The sequence below is a fragment of the Oncorhynchus mykiss genome, chromosome 8, assembly GCF_013265735.2.
Source record: "Oncorhynchus mykiss isolate Arlee chromosome 8, USDA_OmykA_1.1, whole genome shotgun sequence".
Lineage (NCBI taxonomy): Eukaryota > Metazoa > Chordata > Actinopteri > Salmoniformes > Salmonidae > Oncorhynchus > Oncorhynchus mykiss.
Window position 1 is genome coordinate 66,973,943 of NC_048572.1, and position 13,993 is coordinate 66,987,935.

Sequence of the window (13,993 nt, forward strand, 5' to 3'; positions counted from 1 at the left end):
GGTGAAAGCTTCAATCTCATGAAAAGAGCAGGGGTTCTTTATTTTTTTCGCCCAATTTCAATTATGATCTTGTCTCATCGCTGCAACTCCCCAACGGGCTTGGGAGAGGCAAAGGTCGAGTCATGCGTCCTCCGAAACATGACCCGCCAAATCACGTTTCTTAACACCCATCCACTTAACCTGGAAGCCAGCTGCACCAATGTGTCGGAGGAAATAACTTTCAACTGACGACCAGAGTCAGCCTGCAGGAGCCCGGCCCGCCACAAGGAGTCACTAGAGTACGTTGAGCCAAGTAAAGTCCTCCCGCCCAAACCCTCAACTAACCTGGACGACGCTGGGCCAATTGTGAGCCGCCCTATGGGACTCCCGGTTACAGCCAGTTGTGACACAGCCTGGGATCAAACCCAGGTCTGTAGTGACGCCTCAAGCACTGCGCCACTCGGGAGGCCCAGAGCAGGTGTTCTTAATGTTTTGTATACTCAGTGTATTTTCCCAGTTCTTTGGTCATAAGTACCTGGCCCTCCTGGAAGCCTTTTAGAGTTCTGGTTTCTCACCTTGTAGTGGTGAAGTGGGTCAAAGAGACATCTTTACAAGATTTGAACTTTGAACTCACCTCAGTATACTTTGACCAGGTAAATGCACTGAAAAACTAGGTTAGTGACAGAAAGACTAAATACCCAAAGGACCAAAAGTGAGCAAGTTGTGTGTGAACTGCGGGGCCCTTTGTATACACCTGACACATGATTCCACTGTGTTTGAGAAGCAAGACAAGCATCGTTATAAAAACAAAAAGGTTTGGTCTGTTTACCTGTTAGTGAACTAACTCTTATTGTATTCGATAAGGGATGGCCTCTCCATATAAAACTGAGCCATCTGAGATTACTCTAGGCCTACCTCTTCCAGATGTTTATTATTTTGATTATATCATGTTTCTTACACCTCTAAAATACAGCCGACATGCACTGTGTATTCACTATTTAGCTATATAAGAATGCTTTCTAACCACCCCTGCCCCTGGCAGAACAGTTGGAAGTAGAACTCACAGCCGTTGGAAGTAGAACTGGCCAGGGCAACATTATGAAAGTCCCCTGGCCAGGATGACCTCCTTGACAAAGGTCACCAATCCCAGGAACAGGTGGCCCCTTCTGTTGGGAGGAATGAATGGGACATTTGTCTTGGCCCTGAAAACACAGCAGTTTTTAGTCCCTCCTTTCTGGTTTATGTGTGTACGTGTGTGCAAGTGTGTGAGTATGCGTAAAATGTAACAAACCACAACACAGACCATGTCATTTGAATTCCACACTGATCTAACCAAACAGATCGAAGTATTAAATGTTAAACTAGCGCCAATGTCAAATTACCAAAAAAAAAAGCAAAACAGCAAAACCTTAACCTAAAATGCTGTAATTCCAGTATAATTCAGTCGGCGAGCCCAGCCAGTGTATGCCAGATTTTACTGTGGAGGAAAACCAGAGGGTCATGATGATTGTGTTGATGATTATGGTGTGTAGGGGGAACTGTGCATGCCTCTCTCATTCGCTCTCTTTCTCTCATACAGTGGGAATACACATTCCACGCCACTGCCATACACATGCCAAACCCTTCTCACCCCACTTTGAACCAGCCACCATGTGACTCTTGTAATCTAGCCAAGCAGTTGCTGTTGTTGTATGGGTGTTTGTGTGTGATAGAGAGAGATTCCGACAGACACAGGGTGGCTCACAGTTGAGTAGTTTGACCAGCATTGATGTCTGATACAAGCAGCACAAACTGGGAAGTTGTCTTGAGGTTTTATAAAAACATTTAAAATCAAACTTTTCAAAGTGATCATGTTGCAACAGGCAGATTTCAGAACTATTTTATCCCCGTTATTTTTTATTTTCTGAAAGTCCAAAAAGTTTCTGCCTCATTGGAATAACAAAAACACAACCTTTGTGGACGAGTTTCTCTTGCGACTTTGTAATGAGTTATACGATTGGTCAAGTTTGAAAGCGGAAGTTACTACATTGATTGTGATTGGCGCTGGCGAAAGGAGGATGATCTTTGGGATTCGGGAACGGTGGAAGCAACTTCCAACTTCCAGCAGCCGCGTGTGTCTCCCTGGAGTTGGGCTGGGATACTTTGCAAACAACTGTGTATTTCGTGAGGATATTGAAATATGATCGAAACACATACAGGACCAAAATATTTTTGTAATTTTTTTTATTGGAAATAAATACGTTCCAACACAGTATGTAACGTCGCTTTTCACAACAGGTAGGTTGTCCCATTATTAGCACGCTAGCTAGTAGTTAACCTCAAATTGCATCGATAGGCAGTTTTTTATTATTATTATCACCAACGACAAGCTACTGAAGAATAGCTAGCTAAACAGGTTCCACATAAGGTTGGAAAGTTTCTTAGTTACATTACAAAGTTACACTTACGAGAACCCTGGTGTATCGTGTCATGTAATTTTAACGTTCACTCACCCCACAACGAAGTTGTTTGTTGAAGAAAACTTCGTTTGATTTAGTATTGATCAGAGCCAGCTAACGTTAGCAGGTTAGCTGCTTCAAGTTAGCCGGACACTGTTTGAGGGCAGGAGGAACATCGGCGTGCCTGTCTTTTGTTTGCCACTTGACATATTTTATACTTGATCTGATTAGAAAATAAGTTCACAGTTAGCAAGTTGACCAGTGAAATACGTTAGTTAGCCAGCTAGTAAATCTATTTTCGTTCTCGTTCCATTATTAACCGAATACGAGAACAAACTACTACTTTTGTATAAATTCTGTAAAAACCTGGTTGCATCGAAGCTAGAGATCAACAGGGTGGCGCGTTTTGCCTCACTCCGCTAGCGAGTCTCATCGATCGCCTTCTCCTGCCCACTTGTTGCTTCTGGTAGTAACGTTAATCATTCATACGGTAGTTTTGCTGAAAGTTAATACTGATACTTGATACTTCAAACATTAGCTTGCTATCATGTTCACATGTTTATCAATGTTGTGATCATATAATAAAAAAACTATTGATAAAAACAGTTGGTGCCCCCTAAAATGGGATTATACAGTAATGACATAGCTAAACAAAACAAGTGTATTTTGTGTTTTCATACAGCAGTAACTAGCTAACGCAATTCGTTGAAATAATCTTGTTTCACATTCAGCTCAACCATTTGGACCAAAGACTAGATAAAGGATGGCTGTGTGAACTGTAGAGACAAACTCTACTTGGAGGACTCTACTGCTGTCTATTTGGTGGGATCTATAGCTTTCGATGTGGACACTAAATGATTGTCACCTCTTGTGTGAAGTGAAGTGATGGCGTCACATTGGAAAGGTCCATGCGATGAAGAGGACGAGGGACTGACCAGATCCTCTTTGTGCGAGGTACATAAGCCCCACACACATTCATGCTCTAAATTCCAACAGCTTACCCCCTCCCCACACACACACACATTAAAGGTTGTTTTTGGGTGACCCTAAACTCTTGTCATGGAAATTGGGGTCCTGGAGATTATTCATTAGATGTAAGCTCTGTGCCCTCTAAAACACAAACCATTTGCAAATCTGTTTCTTGGTGTTATCTCTTTGAGGACAATACACCAATCCATAATATGTGTTGTGAATTGCATGCCATTTTTATTTGGAGTTTGTATTGACCCTCAATTGGGAAATCAATAGAAAAGGCTGGGAGAATTGTTTCTGGCAGATTTTCTGTCCATGTTGGACACATTGTTGCGAAGGCTTTTCTAAACTGTCTGAGAATATGCCTACCTCATCCGCCCATACAGTGGGCCTCATATTTTAACATTAATCTCCAGGTGTTCATGTCACATCCGCTCTTTTATTATCTCTCTGGTCTGTTCCTCATCAATGTTTTTCCTTGGCCAATCCCCCCCACACTTTCCCCCCTCTAGTTCTCTACAATCCTATATTCTCCAATTCTCCTCATCATGTCCCACTCTCGCTGTCATCTAGTCTCCCTCTGTTTCTTATTCTCTCCCATTCACAACTCTTTCTTCAGATTTTCATTATATTTTGACTTGAATTGGCCCCATTCACTAGCATGAGAGCAGTATTATAGCATACCTGTATTGTTGTGTGTGATTAGGCAACAACCTTTACACTCACTCCTTCCTGTTTGGTGTGGGAGACTTTCCTGAAAGGTTTGACACTTTAGCACAGCTGCTTCTAGTTGTTGTTATTGCACCCCTCTGCGTTGTTTGGCCCTGGGAAGTGAGAAGGCCCTCCATTGGTGCTTGGTAATAAATGTAGAGGGCACTCATTGCTGGTGATGCCAAGGGTGTTTTTCTGAGACCTTTCACTCAGAACAAATGATCATCAAAGCACAAAGATAGTTGAAGCTAAAAGTGAGCCTGCCCATCCATCCTCTGTTCCTTACTGTACATAGGGGTGTGACGGTCATGGAATTTTGGATGACGGTAATTGGCGAGCCGAAGTTGTTTGTAAAAATGTTTGCCCACATTTTCTCCTCCCCTCCTGACTGCATGTGCTGCCATAGAAATATAATGAAATAATTATATGTCTATGTGTGCTGCTGCTGCACCTTGCGTTCACCTTTCTGTGTGCTCGTTTGCTACAACACCTTGCTTGTTTCAGCAAGGAGCAACAACGTTTCATCCCATTAAGAGTCCATGTTATCACAGAAACTCACTCAACAAATGCACAGCCGTACTGTCTTCAGTTAGCTGTTCGTTCCAAGCGATAGATATCTATCTATATATATATATTTTTTTTTACAGTTGTGACAGTTATTTTATTGTCATGATAGTCTGCATCATAACCATCGGTTTATACGGTAATTGTGCCTGCCTTTTAATTGTAGTAATTGGAAAGGTCAACATTTTGTTTCATGGGCTGTTACTTCTGAAGTAGACTCAGACACCTCAAGTTTCATCCTCAATAGTTTGACTGTTCTCCTTTTTAGTTTGAGGTCTCCTTTTACACTGTAGGTTGTCTGTCATCTGAATGAAGACCTTTGTCTAAACGTCTTCAGCCCACGCTCCTTTCGAGTGGAAGGTCACCTATTTATAGGATCTGCAGAATTCGGGACACATCATTGGCATGGCCCCTTCCCCTTTAATCTAATATTCAACCCTCCACTTCAGCCTTTTCCTCTCTCTGTTGAGTAGAATCTGAGGGAGAGTGGGGTTAAAATGGGTAAAACCAATAGAACAGTGAAAAGCTATAGGTTAGTTAATCATACATAAACTATTCCCACATTATAATTACACATGAATGCCTTAATAGTTTCAGTTTAGGTAGAAAATCCACAGCTGAAGTCTTCTAGACTTTCAATATTACGCAAACTGTTTTCGAAATGTTATCATTGAATCTTTGTAAAGATTTGTATCCCTGTAATCAGACTACCTCTCAGTCCCACACTAGGTTACTAATTAATGTGCTTTTTTGGAGCTGGAAACCCCCTGGAGGGTGTCTACAGGACTTACTGGAAAGGATGACAGGAAGTTGACAGGCTTTGATTCATTGATTTAAGAACAAACTCCTGAGTGTGTTACAGTGCCTTCAGAAATTATTCTTACCCCTTTACCTTTTCCACGTTTGTTGTGTTACATCCTGAATTTAAAATAGATTCAATTGAGATTTTGTGTCACTGTCCTACATATAATATCTCATAATGTCAGAGTGAACTTGTTTTCAGAAATGTTTACTAATTCATTAATGAAATTAAATGCTGAAATGTCTCAAGGCAATAAGTATTCCACTCCTTTGTTATGGCAAGCCTAAAATATGTTCAGGACTAAAAATTATCTTAACAAGTCACATAGGTTGCATGGACTCTGTGTGCAATATAGTGTTTAACATGATTTTAGAATTACTACCTCATCTCTGTACCACACACAAACAATTATCTGTAAGGTCCCTCAGTTGAGCAGTGCATTTCAACCACAAAGACCAGGGAGATTTTCCAATGCCTCACAAAGGAGGACACCTATTGGTAGATGGGTAAAATAATAAAGAAGACATCGAATATCCCTTTTAAGCATGGTAAAGTTATTAATTACACTTTGGATGGTGTATCAATACACCCAGTCACTACAAAGATACAGACGTCCTTCCTAACTCTGTTGCTGGAGAGGAAGGAAGCCGCTCAGGGATTTGACCGTGAGGCCAATGTTGATTTTAAAATAATTAGAGATTAATGGCTGTGATAGGGGATAACTGAGGATGGATCAACAACATAAATGAAAGACGCATGTACAGAATAAATAGTATTCTAAAACATGCATTCTTTTTGCAATAAGGCACGAAGTAAAACTGCTGAAAATTGTGGCAAAGAAATGAACTTTATGTCCTGAATACAAAGCGTTATGTTTGGGGCAAATACAACACATCACTGAGGACCACTCTTCATATTTTCAAGCATAGCGGAGGGGTGCATCATGTTATGGGTATGCTTGTCATTGGCATGGACTAGGGAGTTTTTTAATACACAAAGAAATGGAATAGAGCTAAGCACCGGCAAAGTCCTAGAGGAAAACTTGGTTCAGTCTTCTTTCTAACAGACACTGGGAGACATTCACTTTTCAGCAGGACAATAACCTAAAATACAAGGCCAAATATGCACTGGAGATGCTTACCAAGATGATATTGAATGTTCCTGAGTGGTCTAGTTACAGTTTTGACTTTAAATTGGCTTAAATCTATGGCAAGACGGATCAACAACCAACTTGAGGGCTTAAAGATCCAATCCAGGTGTGCAAAGCTCGTTGGAGATATACCCAGAAAGGTAATCGCAGCCAAAGGTGATTCTAACATGTATTGACTCAGGGGTGTGAATACTTATGTAAAGGGGGTTTTCTGTATTTAGTTTAATACATTTTCTAAGAATTCTAAAATATGTTTTCACTTTCTCATTATGGGGTGTTGTGTGTAGATTTAATTGAATCCATTTTGAGTTCAGGCTGTAACACAACAAAATGTGGAATAAGTCGAGGGGGTATGAATGTCTTCTGAAGGAACTGTTTTGATTTTTTTCCTCAGTGGAGGTAGTGCTTTAACCTCAGGTCAGGCTCACTTTATCTCATAGAGGACGCCCGAGTCTTACTACAGCTTGATGACACATCCCTGACTTTCAATTGACGGAAACATATTTTTCATGATTGGCAGCACTACTACAAGCCTACTACAATATACGTAGCCCCTTTTTCTTATAGGCCTAAAAAAAATGTGACTTTGCTTGACATTGTCAAAAAGAAGCGAGTGGGCGGAAAACAAGCCGGTTCCCCAGTCACAGTCAAAGTAGGTTCTGCTCTTCACAAGCACTTCTTCCAGGGCATACAATTCACTTTCTGATCCACCAGCCAACTTTTTTTTCCCGGCTAAAATTTCACCAACAATACACAAAAAAACGAATGAGCGTTCTTTTAATGTTTCTAAAACAATAAATGTATCACTAGTAATAAGTAATGTGGTATTTAATAAAAAAAATTGTGACCTGTGTCTTTTAAAATATCACAGAGGAGACCCAGAGGAAATCACTTGTCATGTTTGTTCCTGTGAAGTCTGTTTAATCTATTATATAGAAACCTATTTTTATCAAGTTGCCCCTCACAGATATTTGAGAGAAAACCGTTGTGTAGCTAGAACAAAAGAGACATAGTATAGTGATGCATCCAGTCTAGCTATTCTCCATGGTAAGTAGTGTGTCATTATTGAATGGGATGTTTTTCTCTGAGGAGCCCTGACCATTAAAGGCTCTACTAGGCATATCCTCCTCTCCTGTGATCTGTACCTCATTAAAGCCCATGGCTTAACTAGTTTAGGAGCCATTTACAGAGCATCATATGGCTGTCTGATGGATAACGGAAGGGAAAATTGATCTTCAATTGGATAGAGGGTGGCTCTTACTTCCTGTAGCCTTTGGGTTGTCTGTTACGTTCAGTCTCTGGTAAATATAGGGTTAGCTTAGGCTATCTTTTTTCCCCTTCTCCATTCCACTTTAAGGCTGGACACTGAGAAATGTGTACATTTTAACACTGTGTAAAGTCTATTGCATAATTAACCCCGCCTTTTTAGATGGCACTCCTAATCAACAAGTCAGTCAGACTACTATTTCAATGAACTGAATGAGTTCATTGATGGTGGCTGTAAAACCTAATATGTTTCTATTAGACTCCCATCACATTACAAAGCCAGATGGCCAGTGTAATGTCTCAAGAGTGAGGAGTTTGGGTGTGCATGTTTACTCTACTGCTGGTTGTGTATATATTTTTTGAAGGCTTAATACTTCTGCATGGCGTAAAACAATTGTTTTGACATTGTCTATTTGCGCCAGCCAACCTTTGTTCAATCTATTTCAGCACTGCGATAGTGGAGAGCACTGTGCAGTGGGCACGCCCAGCCCTCATTAAGAGATGTGACACCTGTGTGGAGAGAAATGTTTTTCAGGAGCAGACCTGCAGGGTGAACAAATGCCATTTTCATTTGTTTATTGTTCCCATTCCCCTTTCCCTGAAGTTTAGGGAATTGTAAAACAATAGGGCACAAAACCTGAACTGCAAGTACTGCTTCGGGACATTCTGATTATACACCACAACCTTCAGCCAGGAAGTGGAAGCATGACTGGCTCACAGAAGATCTGAAGGGGCTGCCGTTCCCATGCTTGGAACAACCACTCACTCATAGTTAAGGCAAGAGGGGCTTGGCTGAGAAGTCACGCCAAGCTCAACCCCAATTGTCCCAGAAGTGTTCCTTCCTCTAGGCTGTCAAATATCTCATGTTCCTTTCAAACGATCTTTCGGCACATGTGGTAGGTCCTAATCATCTTAAAAGGCCAGAAATTACAGAATGGGGCAACTCCCTTCTGCACCAAGATTACAGGTACTGTAAAATTGTATTACATATTAGGCTACATAACACGTACAAGGTATGTGGGTAACTAATGATACTCAAGCTAGTTAGCGCCAGCATTACTAGACTGAAACATCCCAGGCAAACTCACACCAGAGGCCCTCTGCAGCATCATCTCAGGCTTTTCACAGTGAAGTGCTTGGTTTAGACTGGATGTGGTGTAGAATTTGGCAGCCCACAGAGAGATTTCCTTTTTCACACTGAGGTCTGATGTATTTAGGCCTGATGTCTTGTGGTCTGTGCAGTGTGTCATGGTGTGATATCATCGGAGTCTCTAAACATAGGGGCCATGCGTCAGTGTTTTCTCATACTTGTGAAAGACTAACGAGATAATTGCCTTCATCCCTTCTTTGTTTGAATAAAAAAATACTTGGAGAACAGTCGTTGTCCAGGCTTAGCTTAGTACCAAAGTGTGTGTGTGTGTGTTGTAGTTTTTGTGGCATGGAGGGATGGGCCACAGCCTCAACCTTAAAAATGACCATAACCACGCCGTCTCTAAAGCATGTTACCTAATATGCCAGTACATGTATGCCAGAGGCATTGTTGGATAACGATGCCAGATAATGTTTTAAACCACATTATGGCTGTCTCCAACTAAAAAATAAAATATCATATTAAAAAAGTAATCTGTTCTTTAGACCAATCGATTGGTCTACATTTTTAATGGTGTCTTCTTCCATATATTGACACATTCTATTTGTTTTAATCAAATCAACTATATTCGCTGAACTTGTCTGATGCTTTAAGCAAACTGTTTGATTAAATAAATAAGACACACAAATGACTAGAGGAAGTCCGATCGGCAATTGATTTGATTCTGCAGGGCCGGGATCAGACTTTGCCCTGTGTTAAAAAAATCAAAAAGACAGCAGTGTCTCTCTCTCTCCTCCCTGCTGCAGCGACCGCCACAGAACATCAGTGTTTATCGCGTTGTCCGTGTTGCGGAAGCTGCAACATAATTACAGCCGTCTCTGACTGAAAAGTTATGTTACCGAAATCCCTCATTTGTTTAGGAAAAACATTCCCTAGCTCTCTTTACGTGACACAAGTATGCATCGCATACACGTGACCAAATACCTATTCTCACAGGACTAGTATTACTAGAGAACATTGGTTATGGACTCCAGAATGTCCGTTATTCCAGAGGACGATTCGGGCAGGATTCGTTTTTTCCTAAACTGCCTCCTGTAAATCTTTTTTTTTTTTTTTCAAGAAATTGACAGTTACGATGTAAGCCTGGAGGTTTTTATTCTAGGCATGAAGATGTAGTAAGTATTTTAGCATGTCCAGGTGGTAGGGCCACACACAACTCGAGCTTGGTTCCCAAGTTTATGAACCATACCAAACCATCTTTGGTATATTGTCGCCATAATATTTGAATTGAGGAAGTGTGATATTAATCGTTAGGATATTTTAGCAGTCCGCAGTAGACATCCTAAATGCCCCTCAGCTTTCAGATGTGAGCTAAACAGTGCAATTTCACTTGAGACGAGTTTTAAAGCTTTGGATGAGAAAGTGAACTTATCCTTTCTGAACGTTTAGGTTAGTTGTATGCTGGTGCTTTGTGAGCTATTAACAGCAAGGTTTGCTTTAAATACATTTTTCTGATGCATTTGGCAATATTCAATTCATACGCACAAAAGCATTCACTGTGAAAGATGATAGGCTACATGTAGGCCATTCATATATAGCTTAAATGCAGAATTTATTTCAATCTATCAAATCAGTTATTGTTTTCTTGTGTAAACCGCTAGCAACACCTGTCAAACTCAGACATTACTTTCAAAACATAGGGATGTCGATTTGCACGGGACTCATATTATCAGAGGACCTTGGAGTTCACCAAAAAACAGGTTATTCTGTCTGGAATTGTTACTCTTCTGTCATGTAAAAATGACTGCCATGGCAGATCCAGACAGGACTAAAATGAGATGTAGTGTTTTGTGCTCTTGCACAACATTTCATTACCCGATCTCCCCCAGTAAAACAAATCCTTTCAGAATAGTGAACTATAAGGCCTGACCTATCGCATATCAATAAATTGGTTATAACTAACTCTAAACACTGTAACGTGATAGAAAAATGGATGCAGAGAACATGACAAATAAACTAGAAATGGGGGAAAGTTTACTGGTGGCTCATGAGGTAAAGGGAAAGTCAGATGTGTGGAATAAATTTGACTAGTTGTGGAAAATACTGGAGATCAAGAAAAATAATCTAAGGAGAAGGCTCTGCTTGCATATTATGTGTGCCAAACAGATGCTGTATAGAATACAATCCCATTTTTCTGACCGTTTGGAACAATGTAAACACAAAATAAATTATAAGTGTAGCAGGTTCTGTAACGTTTTTGTTGAGCCTTTATTACAGCAAAGACTAAAAACAGTTGCCTTCATTTGTGAATGCAATTTCCGAAATGGAACGTTTTATTTGTTTAAGCTAATTATTCAAGGCTCGCTTTATTTGACATTAAACCTAAAATGCTTGATTGCATTTCAAATCATGAATGACTCGTATGCTGTGTGATGACTTGAAGGAATGAGTGATGGATTGATACAGTAGCCTAAAAAAGTATTGAAATGTAGACCTCAGTAAGTTACGGTATTAGCATTTCGCCTCACTCGCATTAACATCTGCTAACCGTGTGTGTGTGTGACTAGTAAAATTTGATTTATTAAGACCAAACAGAATGCGGTCTTAGGCCTACAGCTCAATGGTGGTTATACAAGGCTGCTATAATAAGCCTACGAATGATAATGACATGACTTATAATAACAAAGATTAAAAAAAAGGAGCATTTACTATTAATATTATATATTTTTTGGACAGTTTGGAACAGCTTAAACAACACTACATACATTATAAATAGTACCAGACATGTTGTTCTAATGAAGAAAAAAGTGTAAGTCCTAAACCACATTCAAAGTCATGTTATGTCTCATGTTGTCCTTAAACATTTAGTTATGTAACCTAAGAGTCATGTTTTCCCCTATATGCTCGACAGCACATTCAGTAAGTGGTGACCATGGCACAGGCTAGGAATCCATTGAGGTCCTAAGCTCCAAAAGACTGATGTATGACTTCTGATGCTCTGATCTGCTCTCTTTTCCACAGTCTGATATGAAATGAACTAGATCTTTATTAAGTTCAGTCAGTGCTTCACACACCCTGTTCCCACTGCCACACCCAATGCAAACTCTAGACTCTGCCATTCTGGTAGTGATTCATACACTGAAAGGCATGTGTGATTATTTGTGTGTTTCTCTGTAATGTGCTTGTATTTTGTAGTTGCTGTGTGATACATGAAGTTAGTGTTTGCACTGAACTGATAGTAACCCATGTTCTCATTTTGTCTCAATAGCCAGAGGCAATAGATGCATCACATTTTATTCATCCTCCCCATTTAGGTTTCCATTGTAACCATCAAACTTGCCCCAGTCAGAATCCGTGTTTAACTGGAGAGGCAGTGCCTCTGTTTGGTTGTCTAGTCCTGCTGCTTTCAGCATGCAACTGGCACATTGACTCAGCTGAGAGGGAGGAAGGCGAGAGCCGGTCGGACTATCAGGGAATGTTTGCATGTCATTTATTGGCTGGGGGTCGGTCACAACAGCGTTAACTATGTGAGGGGCAATGACAGCCCTGCTAGGCATGCGTCTGTTTCTCAGGACTGAATAGCGGACAGCCAACAACCCCCAGCCATCCTCTCTCCACAACTGAGGACTGGAGATGTCTGGAATGAGCTCCACGGCTAAATTAGATCCGGTGAACTAGGGTTGGCATGCCCGAGGGATCGGAAGGCATTTGAGGCCTGCACAGTCCTTCTCCAGTGACTTTCACCTCATTTATCACCTGATTTTTACAGGGCCCTCCATAATTACTGGCTACCTGTGATGCTTATCTGATGTTACATAACAGCACAACATACAGGGCCCTCCATAATTACTGGCTACCTATGGTGCTTATCTGATGTTACATAACAGCACAACATACAGGGCCCTCCATAATTACTGGCTACCTATGGTGCTTATCTGGTGTTACATAACAGCACAACATACAGGGCCCTCCATAATTACTGGCTACCTATGGTGCTTATCTGGTGTTACATAACAGCACAACATACAGTGCCACCTGTAATTGTTGGGACAGTGAGGTATTTTTGTTCTTCTTTTGGCTCTGAAATCGATGACTGAGGTTGAAGTGCTGACTGTCAGCTTTAATTTGAGGGTATTTTCATCCATATCAGGTGAATCGTTTAGACATGACAGCACATTTTGTACATAGTCCTCCCATTTTAGGGGACCAAAAGTATTGAGACAAATTCACTAAAGTGGCTGATTTTAATAGGAATACAGATGAAAATCTGTTTCCCTTTCATTTGGGACTTTTTATTGTACTGATAAACACATTTTTTATTTTTAAGTGCGTGCTCTCTCTAACCAGTAATGATGTCATTCACGAGGCAAGATGGTGGCAGCCCAGTCAGTTCCCTGAGGCAATAGATCATATTTGGTAGAGATGTGAGAGACCATTTAAAAAAAAAAAGTGAACTAATACAGTTTTGGTGGCAACCTGCTTTGAAAACCGTATATTTAGCATTAGCACAAAGTACTAGGGTAGTCAATTGATGATAGCTTCAGCTGTAAGCTAGCAAGAAAAATTTGCCTACAAAGCTGGAAGCTACCGGTATCATCTTGCATCGTAAAGTGTTCTAGCCTGTAAGGAAATTGTTTTGCGAACAGTAATAAGTTTAAACATTTCTACATGCCGTGTGGCATTATTCAAGTGTGTTAAACTTCTGTGCATCGTGAGTGGGGAGCTAACATGATGTAGCCCAGACTTCCAGTGCAGGCTTCGTGCTTTTGTGCTGTAAGGGGGGCATCCGCTGTGCTGATACAGTTGAGCCGTGCGGCACATTTGACAGAACTACCGAAAGTAACACATTCTAGTACCAAACGGGTTTTCATGTTCTAGTATTTCCGGCAGTGGCGTAAAACTACTTTACAGTACTAATAAGTCGTTTTGTGGGGTATCTGTACTTTACTATTTATGTTTTTAACTTTTACTACACTACATTCCTAAAGAAAATAATGTACTTTTTACTCCATACATTTTCC

At 40.6% G+C, this 13,993-nt stretch overlaps 1 protein-coding gene across 4 annotated transcripts in view; it reads left to right on the forward strand.

Moving 5' to 3' along the window:
- The first annotated feature begins 1,738 nt into the window (after nt 1-1,738).
- arhgap21b (Rho GTPase activating protein 21b) overlaps nt 1,739-13,993 on the forward strand; it is a 79,074-nt gene continuing 66,819 nt past the window's right edge. The window contains exons 1-2 of one of the 4 annotated variants that reach the window (XM_036986020.1): nt 1,739-2,883; nt 3,149-3,371. In XM_036986020.1, coding sequence (XP_036841915.1) covers nt 3,303-3,371 — 69 coding nt within the window. In that variant the 5' untranslated portion in view covers nt 1,739-2,883; nt 3,149-3,302. The remainder of the gene's footprint in view (nt 2,884-3,148; nt 3,372-13,993) is intronic. The other 3 variants (XM_036986019.1, XM_036986021.1, XM_036986022.1) reach the window with 3 other exon arrangements.